Source organism: Octodon degus, unplaced genomic scaffold, assembly GCF_000260255.1.
Source record: "Octodon degus isolate 3935 unplaced genomic scaffold, OctDeg1.0 scaffold00051, whole genome shotgun sequence".
Classification (NCBI taxonomy): Eukaryota; Metazoa; Chordata; class Mammalia; order Rodentia; family Octodontidae; genus Octodon; species Octodon degus.
In genome coordinates this window covers 6,388,769-6,413,387 of record NW_004524627.1, presented here as the reverse complement: position 1 = coordinate 6,413,387, position 24,619 = coordinate 6,388,769, and the positions used below count along the sequence as shown (strand labels likewise).

At 45.1% G+C, this 24,619-nt stretch overlaps 1 protein-coding gene across 1 annotated transcript in view; it reads right to left on the bottom strand.

Annotated features, from left to right (window-relative positions):
• Zmat4 (zinc finger matrin-type 4) overlaps nt 1–24,619 on the bottom strand; it is a 457,773-nt gene that overhangs the window by 377,273 nt on the left and 55,881 nt on the right. The window contains exon 2 of the mRNA XM_004633077.2: nt 5,455–5,560. Within this exon, the coding sequence (XP_004633134.2) occupies nt 5,455–5,556 (102 nt within the window). The 5' untranslated portion in view covers nt 5,557–5,560. The remainder of the gene's footprint in view (nt 1–5,454; nt 5,561–24,619) is intronic.

Genomic DNA, 24,619 nt, shown 5'->3' with positions numbered 1-24,619 from the left:
AATGAAACCTGCCAATCTATAAAGTCAATAGGCACTAAAGAGGATTTGGCAAAGCAAAGAATAAAAGGATAAGAGGTGTCAGAGGGTTTCCCACTGGGATGGAGAATTCATTCCCTTTTCCATAACTTTAAAAACAAAATGATCATCTGTACCTTGATGGCTGGATCCCAAGTACTGATGGGATCCCAATTTGCACTGCTGTCTCTTCGGATGCAGACCCTGAAATCTCACTACTTTCTATTTAGGTGTCCACTCACTACATCTTCTGCATCACCTAACAGGGCCAAAGAGCAAGGCTATATGAGGAGTGAGCTACGTGACAGGAAGAACTCCAGGCACAACTCTGGCTGCCTCTGGAAGCTTACTGATTTATTGGCAGGGTTCAAGATGCCCAAACCACTGATTCTACACAAGCAGTGAGTTACACATGAGGCACTGCAGCACAGGGGGTCAGAGCTCACAGAACAGGCAAAGCAACACAGATGGTCCGTTTAGGGGTGGTCCTGTGGAACCTTACCAAAGAAAACCCCAGTTTATGCTCTGTTTAGATCTGTAAACCATCCTTCACTCACAGAAGCAACTGTCACCATTAGCAGGAAACTGTTCTTTAGCCACTTCAAACTGTACAAGCTATGCATGCAGCCTTCCCAGGAGACACGCAGGCATCCTCATTTGAAAACTTTTGCTTCCTTTCTATGTCTATGTTTACTCATTCTGTTGATTCAGACTATCCATCCAGTGAGCAGGGATAACATCTAATTATATTTTCCCCTGGACATTAACATGTCGTCAGTGCCTAGCAAGTAAGAAAAATAATAATGCCCTGTGCTTCCTTTTTTTTCACATCAGGACATCATCTGCAAAAAGAGACTTCTGAAGGGTGAGTGTGGTCAATTGAAAGTATAGGGCTGGCCAGAGAGCTCAGGGCTGGCTGGATAGCTCAGTGGACTAAAGCGCCTACTTAGGCAGGTGCAGCAACCAGGGTTCCATCCCCAGTGTACCATGCTGGCCTGGCCCTTGGGACACAGTGAGCAGGCGACTGAGACTAGGTGTGGTGGTGCATGCCTATAATCCCAGTGTTTGGGAGACTGAAAACAGGAGGATCACTATAAGTCCAATCTGTGTAATGAGACCCTGTAGACCCTGTACTAAAAGTACAAAACAAGAGAATATTTATATCATAAATATATATGTATATGTATTCTCTGCCCTTATATACAAAGGCTCAACCTGTTAAGTAGGGCACACAGCTATGAGGCACTAACCTGCTTATTTTGGTTTTGTCCCTATTTCAGAGGACTAACATTAGTTTCATAAGGAAAAAGTCATAGCAAAAACTGCTCCCCAAAATATGCTCTCACCACCACAGACTGTCACTTAGGAACACTCCCTCATAATCTTATGGTCCCAGACGTTTCAGAACATCCTAGAGTCCAAATTCCCACTCCTTACCCATGCTTTCACCATGGCTCTCCCTGACACATGCCTCCCAGTCCACGGCACAAAGCTCTTCAGTCCTCCCTGGAGATACCAAGACACTCCTTCTAGCACCCTAAACTCAGCTCATCCACTAAGATCTAGGTAAATCACAGTATTCCCCAACAAGCTTTTTTTTCTCTTATAAACTTAATTTTTGATTGCTATATACTCACTTGTACTATGCAATAATTTCAATCATAACAGACACTAATACATATGCACAACCCACCACAATTCTTTCATCCCTCTGTTCCACTCTCCCTCCCACTATCTCTTGGTTACCTTCCTTTTTGCAAAAGGTCAGTCTCCCTGTTTCCTAATATCTATCTTTTATTTTTCATTTTGTCTTACTTATTTATACATTGAGATTCTCTTATAAGAGAGGCTAATATTTAAGTTGTGTGTTTAATTTATTTCACTTAACAGCATAGTCTCAAAGTACATCTTTCTCTACAAACCACTCAACTTTACCTTTCCCTAGGGCAGAGTAGTACTCAATTCTGTATAAGTAACATATTTTCTTCATCCATTCATCTGTTAGTACACATATAAACTAAACTGCTCCAAGATTGCACTATTGTGAGATATGCCACTATAAACATGGGTATGCACCTATGACTGTCATATGACGTCCTTAACTCCTTCAGGAAGCTACCTAAAAGGGGAATAGTTGGATCATGGACTTTCTATATTTAAGTTTGAAGGAATCACTATACTGATTTCCATAATAGTTTAATAGTTCACTATTTTACACTCTCACCAGCAATGTAGAAGAATTCCTTTTTTCCCAGCAGCCTCAGCAACATTTGTTATTATTTTATTTATTAATGACTGTCATTCTTTTTGGAGCAAGATGGAGTATCGGTATTGTTTTAGTTCACGTTTCTGCACCAAACCTTTCCTGATCATAGTAGTCCCATCCCTATTTAATGAGAATTACTTTATCCACTCTTTCTAAAATAAGGTAGACTATGAGTGCTGCTTTACTTTGCAGTTCTCTAGCAAACCTTTCCTGATCATAATAGTCCTCTCGCTATTAATAGGAATCACTTAATATCATTATGATGACTCACTCTGGAATTTGAAAAACAGCAAGATCTATGAAGTTAGCAGCACAATGTGGCATACATCAGGAAGCCGAAGGGACAAAACAATTAACATTTGGTTTGTGTCAAAGTAAAGTGGCAGCTGCAGAAGCAGAAAGCAAAGTTCCTCAGATCAACTCAACACAGGTACTTTTGCCACATCTGTGAGTTTTTTTCTTTTAATGACATTGATGAGTTTCTTGCCTGCAGAAATCATTTCTGATATGGGCTGAGAATCCTCTATAACAAGTAATACCAATATTTTCTGAACATACAGAAAATACAGTCAATTCTCACTGATTTGCTCCACGGGGAAGCTGACATTATTGTCAGGTTGAACTCAAGAGTACAATCAGACTGAAACAACAGATTAGTAACAGAGCATTGGTAGTGAGTCTGACCGTATTCTCAATGAGCTGGACCAGATTTCAACTTCGTGGAGAGAGCTATCCTACGTGTAGTGTCAGCAGCGGGGATATATGTGGAGGGAAAGGGCAGACGAACAGAATCAGAGTCAGACTTCCAATCAAGTCTAAATGAAGAGATTGAACTACAGCAGTGTCCCTACCAAGCTGGTACACAAGAGATGCAAAGAGGCAAAAGATACAAAAGAGGATGTTGTGGCAACTGGGTTGTTTGCATGCCCTCCGCAGTTTTATAGGACGACCACACAAGCCATGTCTCATGGAAAGCAACGCGCATCTCTGTGGGAGGCAGAGAAGGAAGCACCACTCTGAGTCCTTTGCCTGCTTAATAGGAATTACTTAATGCTGCCAGCTGACACACAGCGCTGTTCATTGCAGATGTAAGGTCATTGCTTTATCTTCTCTGTCCCATCTGTGCTGTATTACCCTCACTAACACAGTCTCCAAAGAACTAGATTATGCCACAGCAAAGGTACCAGATGTCAACAGGAAAAGTTGAAATCAAGTAACAAAGTTCTTAATTGATCCCCTTTAAAAATTTTTATTGTTGTTGTCACTGTTCCAATGTTTCTTTTCTAGTTCAGATAGCAATGAAGTACTAGACAATGCCACCAGCATTTTTCATAACACAATCATCCCTTCCAGAAATGCTAATTAAACACCTCTACTATGTAGACATTGCTCCAGAAATTATGGAGAACAAATAAATATAACTGCCTCTGCTCTTAAGAATGCGGAAAGATAATTAAAAATTAACAGAAATAGCTCAGAAAGAACTAATAGAGAGCCACGTAATTTCTGATCAGGGACCAATTCTTCCAATATTTCCCTGGGGATTTAATATTAATAAAACCATAGGGATTATAAAACAATACCCACATAAAACAAAATGTTGGTTACTTTCCAAAAATTGGACATACTTTCTTTTAGAAAATTTCCCCCTTACTTTTTCCAACACTTATTTGCCTCTTGACAAAAGAATAGTGGGTACCTTCCTCATATGCATTCTCCATATCTGTGGACTCAATGCACCAATAAAAGCATTTGAAGAAAATCCAGGAAGCTTCAAAAAGCAATACTTGAGTTTGCCACAAAGTAATGTTATGCTGAACCCATGCAAATGAAGTGATGTGTGGGCACCGTCCTAGGTGTTGTGAGTGATATAGAGATGGTTTAATGGGCACGGGAGGCTGTGTAGAGTCTCTGTTAACACTACAGCATTTATACCAAGGATTTAAATTTCTGTATATTTTGGAAGACTTTTGGTCTTGGCACCAATCCCCTGTGGATACTGCAGGATGAGTGCATTAATTTTCTGACAAATGCTTATTTTAAAAATACTCTCTGAAGAGCGAGTTTTATTTTCTTTCACCACAACCTTGCTGCAAAAGAATTAGCAAGGCTAATAATATAGTTTTGCATGTTTGGAAGACATTACAGTTTCCAAAACATTTCAACAAACACTAGCAGAATAATAGATCTCATTCGGTTGCCACGAAACCCTGAGGAGCAGGCAGGGGCAGTTTATTGCTGTTGTGGCTGTGTATGCATGTGTTGTTATTATTACGATTTTCATGATGCACAGGAAAATCTGAGGCCGGAAGAGTCTTGTGAGTGACAGTGACAACTGGCATCTGTTAGACTCGTCAGACAAAAAAGAAAATTGCTGGCTAGGCCCTGCAATCTAAAATTTCTTACAAGTTATTACACTTGAAAACACATATTCCTCCAGTATACATGCCCTGAAAATGGAACCCTCCCCCGCTCCCTGCAGCACAAAGCCCTGAGATCCCCAGCTCCCTTCCTCCACCTTCAACTTGTTCCCTCCTGGGCTGTTGTGTGCTTCTTCTCACACGCCTCGCCAGCAGAGGAGCAAACCTAAGCCACCTGTGCTTCTGCCCTGAGGAACCAAAGCCCCTGAATTATGTCCTTCACAAGTGTCTGCTAGGTAAGACATTGTTGGGATTCTGCAAGGGACATCTCCATTCCAAGGAACACTGAATTTAGGGCATTAGCCTTCAGGGAGTGGTTGTCTGCGGGGATAAGGGATCCATGCCGCTGAGTCCCTCACTCCACGGCCCCTCGCTCCACGAATAAGGCTTATGAACTCATCCTCAGGTTCACGTGATAGAGAGGCTGAACCAGTGCAACCTGCCCTTATCCTTGAAGGTAACTTCAAGGACAATGATGCTAGAACAAGCAGAGAAAGCCCATTGAGTGTTTGAGGGGCTTCAATACACATTTTAAAAATAAAAAATGTGTGAAGCAACCAGGGACTGAGAACGGTGCTCCTGACCCGCACTCTCTGCCCACACACTCATTTGCTGTTTGCCTTTGCACTGCCTAGACTCACTCATTGTGATGCTGAAAATGTGCCCAAGTCCTGAGGGAGCCTCAGTGACCCATGTCCAGGACTGGGGCAGTTCCTTGTGCCCCTCGGACCAATGGGTGGGTGACACCCTTACCTCGTAGTGGGCCACACGCTGGGATTCTGATATCAGTTGTGCGCTGCACACCTTGCAGTAACTGTCTGTAAACAAATCCTGATCGATATCGGAGGACTTCATCAGGCTAAAGGAGAATCAAGAGAGAGGAGAAGAAAGTGAGTCCACTGCTTTGCTGGGATTAAGTCACAAGTGCAATGACAGTACCAGCGGGGCAGGTCTAGCCAGACTGGACGTTACCAGAGCAATTGGCCACACTAAGCATGCACTCTGTAGTTTTCTCATGAATGATCCTGGCACCCTAAAAAACATGAAAATCCAGCTTTAGTTTTTCTGTTTGTAGAACCTGACTTGCATCTAATACTTTATCAAGGATTTATGAGAGTTTATACATGTGATGTATGTTAAGAAAGCATTTGAAAGCACCAACAGGAAATATTCTCAAGCACCAGTAGGAATGATAGAGCAAAAGGAAGCAGGACCAAAATGTCTGATACATCAACATGCTGCAATACAATGTTTTTCCAAGTGGTAATCTAATCAAGTCCCTCCTTAAGAGAATATTTAGTGAAACAGAAAAAGAAGCTTATGAGCAATATGACAGTATTATACTGAATGTTTTAATATCCATATTTATGCACATAGAAAAACATTCTGAGGTATTTTCACAAAATTTTAATAACAGTTATCATTCAAAGACTGTAGGTAATTGCTTTTATAACTTACTTCTTTAAATTCCCATAATATCTATTTATTGCTTTTTAGTCAAAGAATAAGTTATCATAGTCAAAAACCCTATAAGCTACAGAAAAACTAGGATTTAGTTCAATAGCTATCTAGTGCTTATAAAAATTTTAAAAGTCAAACCCAACTACAAATATTCTTGCTGCCTCATGACTTATAACACGAGGCAACTTTGTCACTCATGCTGACTTCTGCATTTAGGGTTACTGGAATCCATGAAAGCCACTTTCACCAATCCACACAACAAACAAGCCCATGAAAGTAAATAAGTGTATCTGCCAATTCCAAAGCCTACATCAAAATGCGTCCAAGGATCTCAGGCCTGCGAAATTGACCTGTCAGAAACGTGTGGCATCAGCCAAAGGATCATGTCACCATGCAGACACGTGCCAGTGCATCAGGATGCCTGAGGTCTGCTGCTCTCTACCCAGCACCTCCAGGTACAAAGGAAGGGCTGTGTAGACCGCAAGCTATGCAGGACAAGAGAACCCCAGAAAACTGCAATGTGCTATGCACACTAGAGTTCGTCTTACCCGCAGGACTATACCAAATTGCGTTGCTTGTTATCAGGATGGCCAGTAAAGCTAACTTGCATAATTCCACTTTTCACACAGCAAGTCCATCCCAGATTGAATATCCAAGTCTCATTTTTCCCTCATAAAAATGGAAACAAAGAGCAAGGCAAATAGCTCAGCAGATTAAAGTGCCTGCAAGCAGGTGCAGGGGCAGGGGTTCAATCCCCAGGCCTGCCATGCCGGCCCTGTCCCCAAGGCATGCTGAGACAGCAATTGAGACGGGGTGTGGTGGTGCGTGCCTGTGATCCCAGTTCTTGGGAGCCTGTAAATAGGCAGATCACTGTGAGTCTGATCTAGTAGTGAGACCCTGAACACCCTGTAGACCCTTCTTCCCTAAAATACTAAAATAAAATAAAATAAAAATAAAAATGGAAATGATATTTACCTTGCCTTCTTAGAGATTGTGGTGAAGATCAAAGAAAGAAAGAAAGACAGACAGACAGATAGAAAGAAAGAAAAGGGGAGAGCATGCGTAGACCGTGGTGAACACCGAGTGGCCAACCACCAAGCCACAGCATCTGAGCAACACCTGCAGGCTTCCAGTTAACCTCCTTCATATGACTAATCCACAGATGGTGGAGGCTGCCCCAAGGTCACACAGCCACCTAGAAGATCGCCATCAACACAAATCTTCCTATTTTCAAGCTAAAGGAATCTACTCTAGAGGAAGATACAGAGGCTTTGAGTGGCTACAAGAGAGCAAGATTGTGTTTCCCTTGCCCCTTTGGGTAGTATTTTTGTGTCAGCTTCCTTTTAAAGGAGATGATGGAGTATTTGACAACAACATTACAGAGGAAAGCAAGCAAGGGCTGGAGCGCTTTATAAGTATGGTCAGTGGTCATCCTCCAGCACAGAATGAATGTCGTCTTCACGTGTTTTTAGCAGATGAAAAAGTAGATAAGACCTATACTCCACCTAACCTAAGACATGCTTGAAATTTGGCAAGAGGCCAAAATGTAAGCATTAATGATTTAGATGTACCTGCGAAGACATTCTAGCTTTCCTGTATCGTGCTGTGCAGAAACTGGTATAACATGCCTTGAGTATATTAACACGCATGTGCTTGGTTCTGTTTGGTTACTGACACGTTAATTTGCTTTAGTGAAAATTTCTTATTCCAGCCTCCATATAAATATCTATTCCTTGCTGTTTTAATGTGATATATACACTATAATCTCACAAAGATTACCATATAATCTGCAGCATCCTTACTAAAGTTTCTTTCATTTACTTTTTTTTTTGTACTAAGAATTAAACACAAGACCTCACACTTGTCAGGAGTTACTAAAGTAGCTGACTTTTTTCATATTTTTTTAAATAAGAAAAAGAGAGGGAGAAAGAGATATAGTTCTTATGAACTATAAGACTCTCTGCATTTGTGAGAGATCATTATCATATTTCAATAGTATCCTTATTTTAATAAAAATGTTGACCAATTCTGAAGCAATGCAAAAAATTAATCATGAGTGGTCGATCTATTTTAAGTGATTTGTAAACCATCTAAATAGCTAAGCTCTGTAAGTAAAGAACCTGCCAGAAAGAAAAAACTACCTGCCTCAACAACTGGAAACTCGCTGTCTGCCTTTGACCTTGATTCTAACGACCCATTCAAGTAATTCTCAGTAATTTAAAAGCATTCAGTTTCTGTCTCTTTTTTCACTATCTAGAGCAACCAACAGTCATTGCAGATACTAAAGACCACCAAATCTCCCAGCTGATGTGCACCTATTATGCAGACATCATTCCTAGCAAATGGTTCTGTTGGCCTGGAGAGCAGCACCTGAAGGACTTGGGGGTTCACTCCCTCACAAGGCAAGCCATCTCAGAGAGACTAGACACACTGGGTTTTAGGTTTTCCTTGAGATGAATCAAGGATGCCCCACTGTAGCTTTCATTCATTGTTTGTCTTAAGTACACCTCAGAACGGTTCTGTTCTTACTGCGGGCCAGTGGTGCAATGGATAACGTGTCTGACTACAGATCAGAAGATTCTACAGCAGTTCTGTTCTTTCCTTTTCATAAGATTCCCACCATCGATGTTTTTGGAGACAACGCTTTCCCACTTGCTTCCAAGCCCTATCATTACTCATCATCATGGCTGCATCTATTGCACTACCCTCCATCCTCACCAAGAGCAGAATGAGGCACCCGGAGATAATATACGTGGGGCAGAGGATCACAAATCCAACTGACCATATTGGAACACCAGCTGTCATCTGAAATGGTCTTATTTGGATCCCAGAATAAAAATGGAGAGTAGTTTTGATGATGGGAAAATGTAGTACAACATTTTAAAGTACCAAACAGGAAAAAAGAATTTAGTAAGGTGTATTTTAAAACTCAGTTCCTATAAGTGGTTACGTTTAAACATGGTCATGTTCCCTGCTATTTCTAATGAAGAAGCACACTAAGATAGATCTGTGAGTGACCTGCTTAATAGGAATCTCCAGAATCGCTGCTGCACACTCCTTCCTCATTACACAACCAACTGCAGAAATCAAGCACTGGGAAAAGATATTCAAGGTACAATTTGGACCAAGCAGGGCTGTAGGAGTCTGTGTCTTGGTGAAGCAGCTGTGCAGCAGAAATAGCTTTAAAGGCAGAATATAAAATGTGTATCCTAAAAAAATTCAAAGGCAGAGAAAATACCATGGCTTATTTCACTGTTTTATATAAGAATATTGATTTGAGTGAGTCCATAGGCAATATAAAAGGCAATGAAGACCCTTCTGAGTCTAGGAGACCTGAGTGAAATACCTGAATAACTTAAATTCCAGTGGGAGACAATTAGTGGACAAGTATCAGGCTGGCTTATACATGACACAAAAAAGAGAACTCTCTGTGTAAGGCAGGTTAGATAGCCAGAGCATCTGATTTATGACTCAAAGGCAGGAATTCCTGAGGGAAAGCTGCCACTTGACCCTAACCTTTGATTTGTTTGGAATAGGATTCTCAGCTTTCCTGGCCTTCAGCACAAGTATTGTGGTAAGAAACAGACAGCAGAAGAAACAACCCTCCCTGGCCCTGTCTATGGTCCTCAAAGGCCTAGTGCTCACCAGCAGCAGGAGTAGGAATGGAAAAGTGGGTCCCTTGCTGGTCAGCCCATGAAGCACCATCAGAGCCGTGTGTGGTGACCTCCACTTTGGACGCTCCTGCGCAGTCATGCTTCCTCATTGCTGCCTAAGCCCAGCATGTCCGAAGGCACAACCACTAATCATAAATGACCTCTCCATTGCTCTTTAGCATTCACACCACTTGTAATATAGTAAAGAGGCCCAAACAGAGGTGGCAGCCATATCAGATTCTGATCAGATGCTCCTTTGCTGTGTCAGGTGTATATACTCTAACAAACCTACTTACACAGGTAGCAGGGAAATCCAAAATCTGAAACACAGCTACATATAATAAACAAAAGGAAATATTGGAAGAGGACTTTTAGTTATTCCATAATGGCTGTCAAGAGTGTAGTATGTGTGTGGCACTGAGATACCAGAAGATGCAGCACTGCCTCCAAACACTCTAGCAGAGTGGGAGAAAAGAGACACATTATACCAGCACCTGAGACTCAGGTGTGAGTGTAATTTGGCTGAAAAAAGTGTTCAGAGCATTTCTGCCAACAGAGAAACTTATCAAAAAACTCTACTAGCTGTTGCTTATGAGTTGAAAATTGGAAGATGATTAGGATAGGAGTGGAGTGAAAGAGGTTCCAAGTCAGAAGCTAATTCTTTTCCCTGGCACAAAGAGAAACATTACTGCCAGCAGACATAAGACATCCAGGAGGAGCTGTGGCAGGGGCTAATTTTGGAAAACACAATGTAAGGGTGAAATCAGAAAAATGCAAGAAAGAGAAGAAGCTGGAGACTACACTGAAGAGACCCTGGGGTAAGCACCAGGTCCTAAACAGTTCTCCCAGGAGTGAGGAAGGGCTTTTTCCAGGGCTCTCAGAAGCATATATAAAGCCTTTACCCTGCTTCCCAAGAGAACTGCAGAAACAAGCCCATACTGGAGAAACCCGGGGTGTGTGGAAGAATCACGTTGCATTCCATTCCATTTCCCCACCCAAGCACCAACCAGATCTGGCCCTGCCTGGCTTCCAAGACACACAGGATCCGCTGTGCTGCTGGTAGTGGACACAGACTCTATTCCACTTCCAGGGGTACAGAAATAGCATGGACTCAGAGATCTTCAAGCTCACACAGAGGAGTTCGGAGCAAAGCACGCCAGCCCCCATCAGGATTTGGTGCTCACCAACTAGGCTGTCTTTTATCTCCTCACTTGTAAGATGCGCATTCTCACGAGCTTATTGTGTGGATTAGAAGTGAGGTAGATAAAGCTCAGACACAGACTGGTGTATGGCAGACACTCAAGAAGCCAATATCGCCACCACCACTAGTCATATTAATTTTATCTTATCATTATTCTTATTTTCAGAGAGCTGTTGTAAATATTTAAGAAGAGAAATAAATAGAATCATATTAGAGGCTAAGAGGGAAGAACACACAGCCAGTGCACTGAGACTGTAGCTTCTACTGCCATCATAGCCTTCTTTTGTGTTACCAGTATCATCCCAGAAATGGCTCGCTTCCACTGACATGCAGCTGGCTGCTCCTCCTCCCAGCTGATGCTCGGCCTCATGCCCGTGCAGACCCCCCACTTCATAAAATGCTTAGAATCTATTTTTTGTTGTTGAAGGTGCTGATACTAACAGATGGAATCTGATGAGAACTTTGTCCCAGCTCCTCTCCCTCCTGCAAGCACTCATCTCTCTGTGACTTGCTCCCCCTGGGGACACAAAGGAAAGCACCTGCCATCCAGGGTGTGGCAGAGCCTATGCACACCTAAAAGCTGAGCCTGCAGCCATGCACTGGAGTAGCCCCAGGCAGCCACAGGGATTGCACTCCTTGAGTGGCACCTCTGCCACCTCAGTGCCTGGAGGGGACAAGCCTTTGGTTTAGGGTCTTCTATGGGGGATTTGCTACAGTTTGGGGTATTTTTCACCGTGAAGTTCATCCAAAGCATCTAATATCACACCTTGCACCCACTCACTCTTCTCATTAGCCTATTAATTAGGACAAGATTCACGACTAATGTCATTCTCAACCAAAGCACTCCTCTGCCCTTAAAACAACCCTGATGAATTCCCATGCTGCTTCTGTCAGACATGGTGAGCTTTCTAGCCCTGGGACTGTGGCTCCTCTAAAGATGCACAACAGTTCTTGACCCCTCGCAAAGCTCCTGGCCTGGAAGAAATTAAGATTTTTCCTTCAGTGCCTCCCAGAGCCTGGATGTGCTGGAGGCTTTATGCACCTTGACTGGTTTAACTCCCTCAAAGAGGTGTGGAGAGTGATAAGTCTTATTTTCCACTAAGTAAGTAACTAAGGCTTAGAAGTTGAGTCACTTGCCCAGAGCTGACTCAGCTCCTAGGTGGCAGATGTTGTTTCTATGCCAAGGCTGAGTCTGTGCCCACCGCTGAGCCTGTAGCCCCTACTCAGTCTGATCTGAGCTGTCTTTTCTAGGGCCACAAAAAAGACCTGATGGGACAGTCAAGGGGAGTGTAAGATGGGGAAGGTGCTCCTGACCGCAGTGCCCACAATGCCTTCTGGGTTTACCTAAACTGGGCTGGGGCCGCTGACACGTTCCTGGATGCTCTGCCTCACTGGCTCAGCCTCAGAGATTTTGAGCCTCTGCAAGTACCCATCCTAAGAACCATTGTCCACTGCTGCCTTTCAACATCCACTGACGCCTGGGAAGCCACCGTGCCCCTGCACATTCAGCTTCCTCTTCCTGAATCTGGAACCTGAGTAAGGAGCCCTACACTGCCCTCCCCACCGTCAACTGGCAGGCTGCTCTCCAGAGCCCTGCCCCTGTCTCCCAGGACCCAGCCCAAGAGGCGCCCTTCAAAGCAGACCAAAAATGCGAATGAACTACCTCCTGGGGAGAAATGAAGGCAGACACAAGGACTCCACTGCTGCTTAAAGGCGGCCATATTTACAAATTGTGAATATCTAAAAAGCAGTTGAAATTGTTTATGCTTGTTTTATTAATATTAAAGAGAAGAAAACTAGTCAGAAAAGGGGGAAATATGGAAATGAAGGCTGGCCCATCCTCAGCACAGAACAAACGGCCTGTCCTGCAGCAGTGCTGTTCCTCCACCGGATTCCTCCTTTGCGGCTGTCCTCCGGTTTTCGCTCTCCTCCCCTCCCAGTTCCCTGCCCTCCCCGCAGGTGCGCGAGGAACCCTTCTTCCACAGCCTCCCTAGCAACAAAAGGAGAAAGACCTGGGAGGCAGGCGAAGCAGGGGCTTCACAAGGCACCTCAGCAGGGCCCGCCCACATCTGCCATGTTCCCTGCAGCACGAGAGGACCCAGGGGCCAACTGTACACCCCTGCTGTGTGGCACAGTACCAGCCTGCAATTAAACCAAATACAAGGACAGTAGTATATTGGGTCTTAAATGAAAAGCACAGTGACGCGTGTGTCACAGGTCTGTCACCACTGCCCTCAGCCTCAAAGGAGGAGCTAAGAGACAGTCTGCTGTCCCCACAGCTGCCCACTCAAAGGAAAGGTGGTAACACAAGGCTGGTTGCCGTGGCAGCAGACCAAACATCCATGGGAGGGAGGGGGAAGGAAAGGAGCTCTAGAAATGCAGGCAAATTGCTCTTCTATGAAATCAGGACAGAGAAAGGGGCAGCAAGTGCGCTGAGTCCTGAGCAGCGCACAGGAGGAAGCGCACGCCTGGCTTTCAGGGCCGCTGTCTGCAACACACTCTCTCCTCTGATGCCTCGCACACATTGGTCCACAGACAGGAAATTGTGGTGCAGGAGCTGAGAGCAGGGTGAAGGTCAAATGCAGGGCCGGCTTGAGGAACTTTCTGATTCCCTAATTTTCAGCATGGCAGTCTTTCCTCTGATCTGAAGCTGCCTTCCCCATTACTGATCCTGCTCAGATAAAAGGATTTGGCATAGCTGGGCATGATAGTGCATGCCTGTAATCTCAGCACTCAGGAGGCTGAGGGAGGAGGATTGCTGTGAGTTTGAGACTATCCTGAACTACAAAGGCCAGCCTGAGCTACATAGTAAAACCCCATCTCAAAGAGCACCCCAAAATAAAGGTTGGTAATATTGACCTCTCACCATACAATGCCCAGGTCTATGCTCTGCTCTGTAGCCTGAACTCTGGGGAGAGAGAGACAGAGACAGAGACAGAGACAGAGACAGAGACAGACAGAGACAGACAAAGAGAGAGACAGCGAGAGAGAGAGAGAGAGACACAAGAGACAGAGACAGAGAGACGGAAACAGAAACAGACAGAGGCAGAGACACAGAGAGACAGAGAGACAGGGAGACAGACACAGACACAGAGACACGGAGATGAGAGAGAGAGACAGAGAGAGAGACAGAGACAGACAAGAGACAGAGACAGAGAGACAGAGGCAGATGCAGACACAGAGAGACAGAGAGACAGACACAGACATAGAGACAGAGACAAGAGAGATAGAGACAGACAGACAGATAGACAGACAGACAGAGACAGACAAGAGACAGAGAGACAGAAACAGAAACAGAGACAGAGGCAGAGACACAGAGAGACAGAGAGACAGACACAAACACAGAGAGGGGAGAGAGAGAGAGAGAGAGAGAGAGAGAGAGAGAGAGAGAGAGAGAGAGAAGCCCGAGACTCCCCGTGCAGCTCCATCCTCCACTTGGCGCTGCCGGGAGCTACAGAGCCGACTCACACTACTTGAATAACTGTCTTCTGATGGCACTATTTTCTTTGCTTGTAAAACTCAGCTCTAAGGTTCCTAACTCACAGGCATCTGCCGCTGCTGTGCACACACATTTCACCCTCACCCTGGGCCATGGAGCTGTGTCTGTCATTGTTGCTCACACATGGCACCAGCTGGGCCTGGTGACATCTGTGAAGGACGGTCCCCACACCTGCCAGCAAGAAGACAGATCTCTGGGCCACCTCCACAGGAATGCCTGTGCGCCTGGTTCCACACCACCTCTCTGCGTGCTGCTCTATTGCCCTCTGACCAACTGGGTAAGTTAGACCACAGACATGAGTGGTGTTGGTGCCAACCAGTCCTGACCAAGGCTTCAGACTTTCTGACTAATCTCATGTAAATGCCTACCAAATGGCCACTGCATAAGTCCAGGACATCACAGTCTCACTCTTCATCCCCTGAGTGGATTTTTATTGAGCGTTTAGTGTGTGCCTGTTAGTGAGCACAAGATGAGTGACTACTAAGAGGCCTGAGAGGCTCTGATTTCATACGGGAGACCCACACCCTTAGATCTGGTGACAATCACATACACAAACATGCTCCCCTTTCTTTGTGCGTATAAAGACTCATACCAGCTGGGAAACACCCTCCCTGGCTCTCCCATTGCTCATTCGTATCTCACCACTGTCTCCTTACCCCAGGGTTCGGCTTAAGATTTCACAGCTGGACTTGCCTCCACCGAACCTTAAGGCTAGGATCTGAGTCTTCAGGTCACATAGGGCTGGCAGGGATTCCAGAAGGAGAAGGTGATTCCAGCAGAACTTCCAGAGTCCTCCCAGCAGCGGGTCTAGGGAAAGCCTGAGGTGTAGCCAAAGCAAGCAGCAGGTCTGACTACGCCCAGCGAATGGAGCAGCCCTGTGGAGCAGCTTCCATGGACTCTAGAGGGGACCCCCAGCACCTTTGCCTTCACAGCAGGCTTAAAGCATTTGCTTTCCTTTCTGCACTTGCAGAGGGGGTCATGGGTGAAGGGGAGAGAACGTGGATTTTTTTTTTTTTTGAAACAGGATTTGGCTGTGCAGTTCAGGCTGGCCTTGAACTCAATTTTGTAACCCAGGGTGGCCTGAAACTCGTGAGAGTCCAACTGCCTCAGCCGCCAGAGCATTGGGATTACAGGCATACACCACTATGCCCAGCAAGAACATGGATTTTCAGTTAGTTTATCCTTTCAAGTCAAAATAGAATCAGAACCCACCATGCAGAGGGAAAGGCAGAGGCAATGGAGAAGGAGAGATCATTAGCCCATAAAGAGAAAGAAGGGGGAAGGAGAAAATATGAGGGAGTAACGTGTACCTTATGTTTTCTGTCGCTCATTCAATCAAACTAAAGGGCTGAGCACTGAGGCAGAAAAGCCATTCACATTTGAAAGAACTGGCTCCCACACCTGCCCCACTCACAGGCAGGGCACCGATGTGATGTGGATTCCTCACTTTCCAGTGCATTAGCTGCCTGAATAAAGCAGGTGTGGGCTCCAAAATGTGCAGTTTCCTAACAAGCTGAGAGACCTCACAACCCTTGATTTTAACAGTTGATACAAGCCTTCAAAAACACAGTGCATAAATAAGTATTCCAGTGCAATAACTTGTTTACATGATTTATCTTCACAACATCGCCCTACTGATCCAGACAGATTGAGGACAGGTTTCATTGCAATTCTCACATGCACGGGTGAGGTATAGTTCTGCACCTGTTTGCAGCCACAGAAGAAGGTGCATCGGGTGAGAGGACCAGGGTGTTGCAGAGAAAACTATGCTTGTTGGTGGCATCCATGCTCTGAAGCTGCAGCACATGCTGCCACTCAGCCAGCGTTCTTCTCCGGCTCTGTTCTTCACTACTGAGTGCTAACTTGTGCCTTCTCCGAGGACCCAAACTGTAGGATCCTGAGTTGTCTCCCAGCCCTCCTAAAATCAGCACAGCATTAGAGCATGTAATGGCCAGGATGCAAGGCTCAGGAATTGAGATATCGCAAACATTGGGAAAGGACCCCCTCCTTCCCTCTCTCATGTTGGCCACTGACTGCTGTGAGTCCCCCACATGCAATCCTTCATTGGAACTTCTCTCAGACAGAGAGTGGGCTTAAGATCTGTGGCCCTTCTAGCTCTGGGATACAGCAAAAAGTAGTGAAAATAATGGCAGCTGAGAGAAGTCAGCTACCTGGGGAAGTTAAGCACACAAAGATTATTGTAATGCATAGCATGCTTTTCAGTGAGTAAAAATGTGAATATTTGGTCCTCTGAAGTATTAGGCAAAATGTGAGCACAGGATCTTTTTTACATTTTTGACAGGAGGATAAGCTGAAAGTTAAGCATTATCTTACTAAACTTTAAAAAATCTAATAACCACAACCTTAATTTAGGACAAGAGAATCTCTTGCTCATGTACAACACAAGGCATGCAAAGGATGATGACAACAGCACTGTGCAAATAGTAATGCACCCAAATGTGCACCTGCAGAAGGAGAGATGCAGAAATGGAGGTGTAAAGCGGGAGAGCCTGAATGAAGCATAGCCACACGCCAGAATGCAGACAGAACAGAGCAGCACATTGTTCACATAAGAAAGTAAGTCTGAGGAGCACAGCTATCAGATTCTGTTCATAAAGTCAAAAACAATTCAGTGTAAATGTAAATATTTCATAGATATATATTGATAAGGAACACCTATTAAAAGATCTGGTAAAAGGACAGGATAGAGATGGTGATTATCCAAGGTTTGAACTCATAAAATGCATGGAAACCGCATGGCTAGATGTCAATCATTGTTAGATGTAAGTTGATGTAAGACATAAGATCTTGCTTTTGCTTTTGGACATGTCATATGGGTATTCATTTTTCTATTAAAGATAGAAAAGGGTACATGATAGAGATGAACAATATATAAAAACAAGATAGACAGATACAATTCCAAAGCTGAGATGATTTACTAGAAATTGATCCTCCATACTCTGTCAGGGACACAGCATACTCTTTGTTTTGTTTCTTGCTATCACAAAGCTCACACTGGATTTCCAGGCTCCCTTGCAGCTATCAATTCACCCAGCTGCCTGGTGGTGCATGAAGTGCGTGCAGAAGGGAGGGCCACAATGCAGGCGTGGGCTCCTCAGCACTTGCTGTAAGACCTTGTTTGCTCCTTTTTGCTTGTTCTGCCTTAATCAACCTTAAAGGACACTCAGAGAAGGTGGAGACTCTGAAGACCTCAGTCACTAAGCATAGTGTAGAGCTTCATGTCTTCAGCCCCTGGTGCCACCTGCACTGAGAAACAAACTTTTAATGTATGAAGCCACTCTGATTCCAAGGTTCATCTAGCATGACCTTAACTCTACCTGAACATGAATAGCTGGGCATGGAGGGAAAGTTACATAGAAGAGCACTTTTCAAGTGGATAACCCTCTTACATGATTTATGGGAGTTGGAAAAAGCCAGATACTTTCAAGGGTATTAAATTCCAGAGATTAGACTCCCCACTTGGGTTCTTTATCTTTGCACTCCAGGGTAAAGGCACTGAACAGCCCAGACTGCACTGAGAATCTCGCTCTGAGTCGTAGCAACTCACAGATCATTGGAACAGAGTATATATAGTCTTGCATGCTGAAAAACAAGTGATTTGTAGAATAGGTGGCATCGTTGTAGGATGAGTCCTGTGCTGTGCGGTACCAACTGGTAGCGTCTTCCTGGGAGAGCACCTTCTAGGAAGGTTGAGCTCTCTTGCTCTGGTCTTGAATAGCTTCCTCCTACTCACACCCTGACACAGGGATGCTCTGTCTTGTGCAATCTGCTTTGCCATCTTGTGAGGGGGCAAACTGAGCAGATGGCTGTGACCACTGGGGTGCCGGGTAATGAGCAAGTGCCTCCCATCAGAGTAGCCAGGTCTTGTAACCCAGCCAGAAGTGACAGCTTGGATGTCTGGCAACAGCCCTGATGTTGGGGAGGAAGCAGGCTTCTCTTACTATTCTAGCTTTCACGTAGTTACATTTTCAGACCCCCACACACATCAATTCTTCATCCCTTTAAGTGGAGGTGAGCAGCGGTTGGGCAGTTCCCAGGCAAAGAGGCTGAATTAACACAGACATCACCCATCCGACCGAGCTGCCTGGCTTTGCGTGCCCCTGCTCCCTCTCTCCATTATTCGGCTCAGTTCTATCCCAGCCTCCAGATAGGCAGGGAGTTGCCACTATCTCTGCACACTCTTCCTACCTTCAATGACCGACTGACCTTCAGCTAATGTCACTTCCCTACTTCCCCTCTCCTTGCTCCCCGCTAACCAGGAAGGAAGATGGAGCTCCTCTGCAGCAGATCTGTGTCCTAACAGAGATACCCAGGGAAGGGGAAAAGATAAACATATGGGTTGCAGGAGAAGAGGCATTGGCAGGTGAGGCAGGGCCCAGGAAAAGGGCAAGAGATGCAGTGAATGAACTGGAAAGAGAATGAGGTCATAGGCCCTGATGGAGATAGGCACTAAACCATAGCAACACTGGACAGGGCCTTGGGGTTCTTCTGACCTAATCCCTTCACATCTACAAAGAATATGGAAATGATGCTCACAAAGATCATGGGGCTTACCCACTTGAACCACGTAGTTAAAGGCACAATGGGCACACTTGAGTCCTGAAATAAATGCTTTGCCTGCAACTCTCTGCCTAGTCTGGGATATGCACTGTCCTCCATGCAGGAAACATCTAGGGCACAGAAACAAAGTCCAAAGTCCACCCTTTCAAGCTCTGGAAAAATGAAGCCTGTGTGCATCTGACTAGGGGAAAGCAGTGATTCCAGCACTTAACAAAGACTATTTTCCGTGCCAGGTCAGGCGCCCAGGTGAGGCAGATGGCGGCAGCAGCAGCAGGCATCTGGGCCAGGGTGTGCAATATTCGGTCTAGAATGGCAAAACCCCAGTATCTGTAACATATGATGGCATCAGGATCAGAATGGAAATACAGTTTAAAACTTGATTCTACCTAAAACAGAGCACAGAAACACACTATTGTAAGCAGTAATCTTGTTTCTCACTAAGGAAAATTAGGAGGCCTCTCCCCACCACGGCACTAGACTATTACTTAAAGACTGAGTAGTTTAGGTCTACTGTAAAATGGACATTCAGAACATCTCATGGTAGACAGGGCATTGCAGGGCCCAGGTGCCCACCCCAGGATGTAGGTCTCACCCAGCTGCTGGGCAGCAGACCAGACCAGCCTTTGGCAGCCAGACCCTTTGAGTGTGGTCCCACTGCAGACTTGACTGCTCCATTCATGATCCTCCCCAAGGCCCATTGCCCCTGGGTGGGGATGCAGAGCTGGAAAGCCCAGGCAGCCAGCTTAGCACAGGCTGGCCTGGGCAACTACCTTGTTCCAGCGGACCCCTGGGTGAGCCCCGGCTCTGGCTCCTCTATCCAAGTCCACCATCTCCCTCTGCCCCATCCTGATCCACCCCTCAGCTCCACAGGTGACCTGCTGAGGCATCTATCAGGCTCTAAAGGGTCCGTCCGTGGCTATGCACCCCACCTTATTAGAGGGAGGCCACATATTAAATCTTTCAGCCAGAGACTGGGTAGATTCCCACAGCCTCAGAGGACCTCAAAGAGTTCATAAACTTATTCTCAGAGTAGCATTAATGCAACAGTAGGCAAAGAATAGTTTCTGGAGACTGTATCCTGAGACAGGTTCAGCATTGTGTAACGATATACAAGAGAGTAAGAGGAAGAGCAAGCATGTCAAATCTCAATTACCACTCCCTTGATCTGGGTCTCCAGTGTAGTTACCATTACTATCGAACCATCTGACTTGAACCAATGCTTCCAAGTTCCATAATGTCAAATAAGTCATCTTTCAGTAACACTTCCTACCCACTGCTAAAAATATTGTTTCTTCCCACACAGTTTTTCCTAATGAGATATTTCAAGCCACCTGCTACCCGGGGGAGTTCCGTGTATAATTTTCTGTGGAACCCCGTGAAATAGAAACCAAACATAATAGAACATCACTGGAGCTGGTATCAGGGACCAAAAAGAGTTTTGACTTCAAGAGCATCATCCTAAAGGAAGAGCTGTCCCTCAGAGATACCATTTCACCCACAGGCTGCCTGACCCTAGGGTAGCACTTTGCCTGTGGTTTGTTTTTGTGTTGCGTACACAGAGCGAACCTGGCCCAACTGTTGGCTCACTTTGCCCTGGCACCTCTCCTGCACCTGCGGTTTCTGGTGAGAGCCAGTTTGGCCCCCCAAACACCTGCTTGCTCCTCCTGCAGTGGAGCTGCACCCTGCCGAGCCCTGCTGGCCAGTTCCAGCTTCTCTAAGCACTGCTCTGAGAGGGAACCCTTTACTTTCCCCTCCATAGCTGCAGTGCTGGACTGTGTTTCTCCCTCAATCACCCAGCCAGCCAAGGTGCTAGGTAGCATGTGTCCTGCATATTACCCCTAGCCTTGTCCAAGCTGGTCGTGTTGCATACTCCCCCAACCTCTCTGTGTGCAGTTATGTCTGACAAGTACAGTAATTCTTGTAAAACTGTAAACAGCTGCCTTTTTCCCTTATGAAGTACAAGCCACTTAGAGGCAAGAATTGTCTTTCAATGCTACACTCAGTATCCAGATATGTTCTAAACACTCTAGCAGGATGATGATAAAATTATGAAAATAAATGCATTGATAATAAAATAATAAAAATAAAATGTGTAGATGTGATCTGCTGTGCCTAAATAGAATTTTATGTTTCTATTTTTGGAATTTTACTCTGAAAAGTATCTAAAGGAAAAAAAAGTAGCCCAGAAGGTGCTCCTCAGGAGACAGCGAGGATGCCTGCCTGGAGTGTCTGGGCAGATCCTTCTCCAGGGAGGCTGGCAGGATGCACCTCCATGTATAACACAGTAATGCCCACAACCAATGCAACAGATGGGGGCTCTAGTTAGAAAACAATGCCCTAAAACTGTTAGAAGGGCATGTTTAAGGTTTTCCCTTCTCTTCCTCCCTCACACTGAATTTGGAAACTGAAAGAAGCTAGGAAGAATCTACTCCTCAAGCCTTCAGAGAAAGCACAGTCCTGCTAGCACCCGGGTTTTGAACCTCTCATCCTCAGAACATGGAGAGAATAAATTTATGCTGTTGAGTAACTGCATATGTGACACTGTTACAGCAGCTCTAAGAAACTAATGCACTGACCAACCATATGTGTCACTTTCTATGTCATTCCACATAATGATTTCACTTCACCCTCACAAGAATTCCAGATAATAATTCTCAAAACTGGGTTAAGAAACATGTGACGGGCCCAAGGGAAGGTCAGGATGCAGCCCATGAGAAAAGCACGACTAGGCAAGGGATTTGAACTCAGGTCTCCTGATTACTTTTTCCAGAGTTTGTAAATCAAAATATTGCCTGAGAATTCAGGTTAAGCGTTTCTAACCTTATTTAAAACATTTCCATTATTTTCCTTGCCTCCCATTTGGCAAAGAATGTGATCAGTTCAACAGAACCCCAGATCTGGTGGTCAGGGAAGGCAAAGCCTGCAGCAGCTGCAGCGCATCGCAGATCCTGCCTGGGCTGCTGCACTTGATTTGGGGGTCAGGATAAAGCAGTCTTTAAAAGCCATTTTCACCTGCCAGTATCATAAAGGGAGTCCATAAGCAATTAGGCACTTCTAATCACTTAATTCCACTTTAAATCTCTGCAAGAAGAAGCTAATAATTATGGAGCTCTGATCTGACTGGTCCTTGGCTGATCTTCAGTCAAGCACAATCCTATACGATGTTATAAAATACATTTTAAAAAAGACTCCTCCAGAGCAGCTGAAGCCATGAAACTCAAGCCTGGGAAGAGAGGTAAGGCCATGGAAGACTTTTGATTTCCTTCTCCATTTCCCTCCTTCTTGATGTCCCCTGTTGTAGAACCTGGGTTAAAAATTCTACCACAGCATGGGTGGCCCCTTTCTTCACAGCCCAGCGCCAGGCTCCAGGGACAAGGTTGCCAGAGCACAGCTGGTTGGTACTGGCTGGATCAGACCCTCAAAGGACCGCTCAGCTCTCTGCATCCATCTCACCCCAAAACATTTGCACACTGGCAAATAGCATAGAACCAGAAGGAGCTGTGGAAGACACAAAGGAAATTTTGCTTTTCCAGAGGGGGAAAGGTTTACCAGAGGTACAGACTCTTCTCCACTTGCTGAACTAATCTCTTCTGATTTTTGCTAAAGTAACAGCAGCAAACAAAATATTCCAGGTATTTCTATTGCTGGTCCTTAGCACTCTCTTCCCTTCAACACCCTCAATGGTTATTCCAGAGCATTAATTATCTACCAGCTCTGGGCTCTGGGTACCCAGATGTCACATCTAGGGCCAAAAATTATCTAATTTCTGGGGAATTTGCTCCTGCAATCATCAATACGTTCTTGAAATGTGAAAGGCTTAAACAGAGGCCACATCAAGACCTATCAGTATGGCCTACCATCACATAGTCAGGGTCAGAACACAAGCACCAGCAGCATGGGTGCCAGTGGAATATGGTTGAGGCCACCTTTCATGGTCAACCCAGATCATAAATTCTTAAGCATCAACAAGATGAAAGCAAGACACTGAACACACTATCCACACAGAGGTTCAGTCCCCATTAACGTGACTGCTGGGCTGAGTGGGTCTCTGAGCAGAATATCAACTAATGATAAATCCCACATTGACCTCTCTCACAGCCTCAGTTAGCCCCAGACCCCCTCCCCTGTGACCTGGCCCTTCTGAGAGAAGCACTTGGGTGTCTTGGGTCTGTTCCCAGATCGATACAGCAGATAGCTCCAGAAAGCAAAGTCTAAGCATCTCCATTATTATTTTCAAAAGCTTTACTGCTTAAAAGAAAATGTGCTCGTTTTGAGAGTCAGCACTCAGTTGATCATCCACAGAGCAGTGTAAAAGTTAAAAATTGTTAATGGGCATCTTCAGGCAATTCAATACATGTGCCCTTGGGTTTCTCCTCTCCCCCAGACACTGTATGCCAGCTGATGGCTTTTCTGCTTCTCAATGATAACTTGGCTTTTCATACAGTTGGGCAAGTAGTCTCTCATCCAGCAGGCTGTAGAAGCCTTGTGACAAAAAAAAAAAAAAATAGCAACATCCATAACATTACTGACTGCAGGTGAGACAGCTGCCTACATTCAGGCAAGGTAGTCCTCATGTAGGGAGAGCCCCGGGAGACCATGGGAGGAACAGTGACAACCTGCGTGTGCTGTCCCAAAAAATCACAAAAAGCCTGTGATGGAATGTTTTAACCTCACCAACTAAATACACTTGCTAGTTTGAAAAAGCAAAACAGCAACAACATCTAAAGTTGGAGAAGGAGGAACTGAGGGTGAAAATGTGTTCAACAAAGATAGAGCCAAGCATCAATTAGGACCAACACAAAACAATGGCAAGATGTCACAAGAAGGACCAGCCAGCTGACAGATGGACTCCATGCAGGGAGAAAGCGAGATTTCTAGTGGTCTCTCAATCCTGGAATTCAGAGGTTTGGACTTCAGCCTCTTCCAAATCCTGCAGAGACCAACTCCACAATAGCCTTCCTGAGGCATTAAGCAAGAGAGAGCAGCCAGATCTGTCAACATTTCACTAAAGAGTCGACAGCCCATCTATTCCAGATAGCAACTACTCACAAACTCTGCTCCAAATGAGCTTCCCAAAGAACAATTGCTGCTTTTCTTTTCTAAGCTTGTTTGCGTGCTCTCTCTCTCTCTCTCTCTCTCTCTCTCTCTCTTGCCTCTGTCTCTCTCTCTCTCTCTCTCTCTCTCTCTCTCTCTCTCTCTCTTGCCTCTCTCTGTCTCTCTTATCGCTCTGTCTCTCTCTGTCTCTGTCTTTCTCTCTCTGTTTCTCTCTCTCTCTGTCTCTTTGTCTCTCTCTCTGTTTCTCTCTGTCTCTCTCTACCTATCTCTCTATCTTTGTCTCTCTCTGTCTCTCTCTGTCTCTCTCTGTCTCTCTCTGTCTCTCTCCGTCTCTCTCTGTCTCTCTCTCTCTGTCTCTCTCTCTCTGTCTCTCTCTCTCTGTCTCTCTCTGTCTCTCTCTGTCTCTCTCTCTCTGTCTCTCTCTGTCTCTCTCTCTCTGTCTCTCTCTCTGTCTCTCTCTCTGTCTCT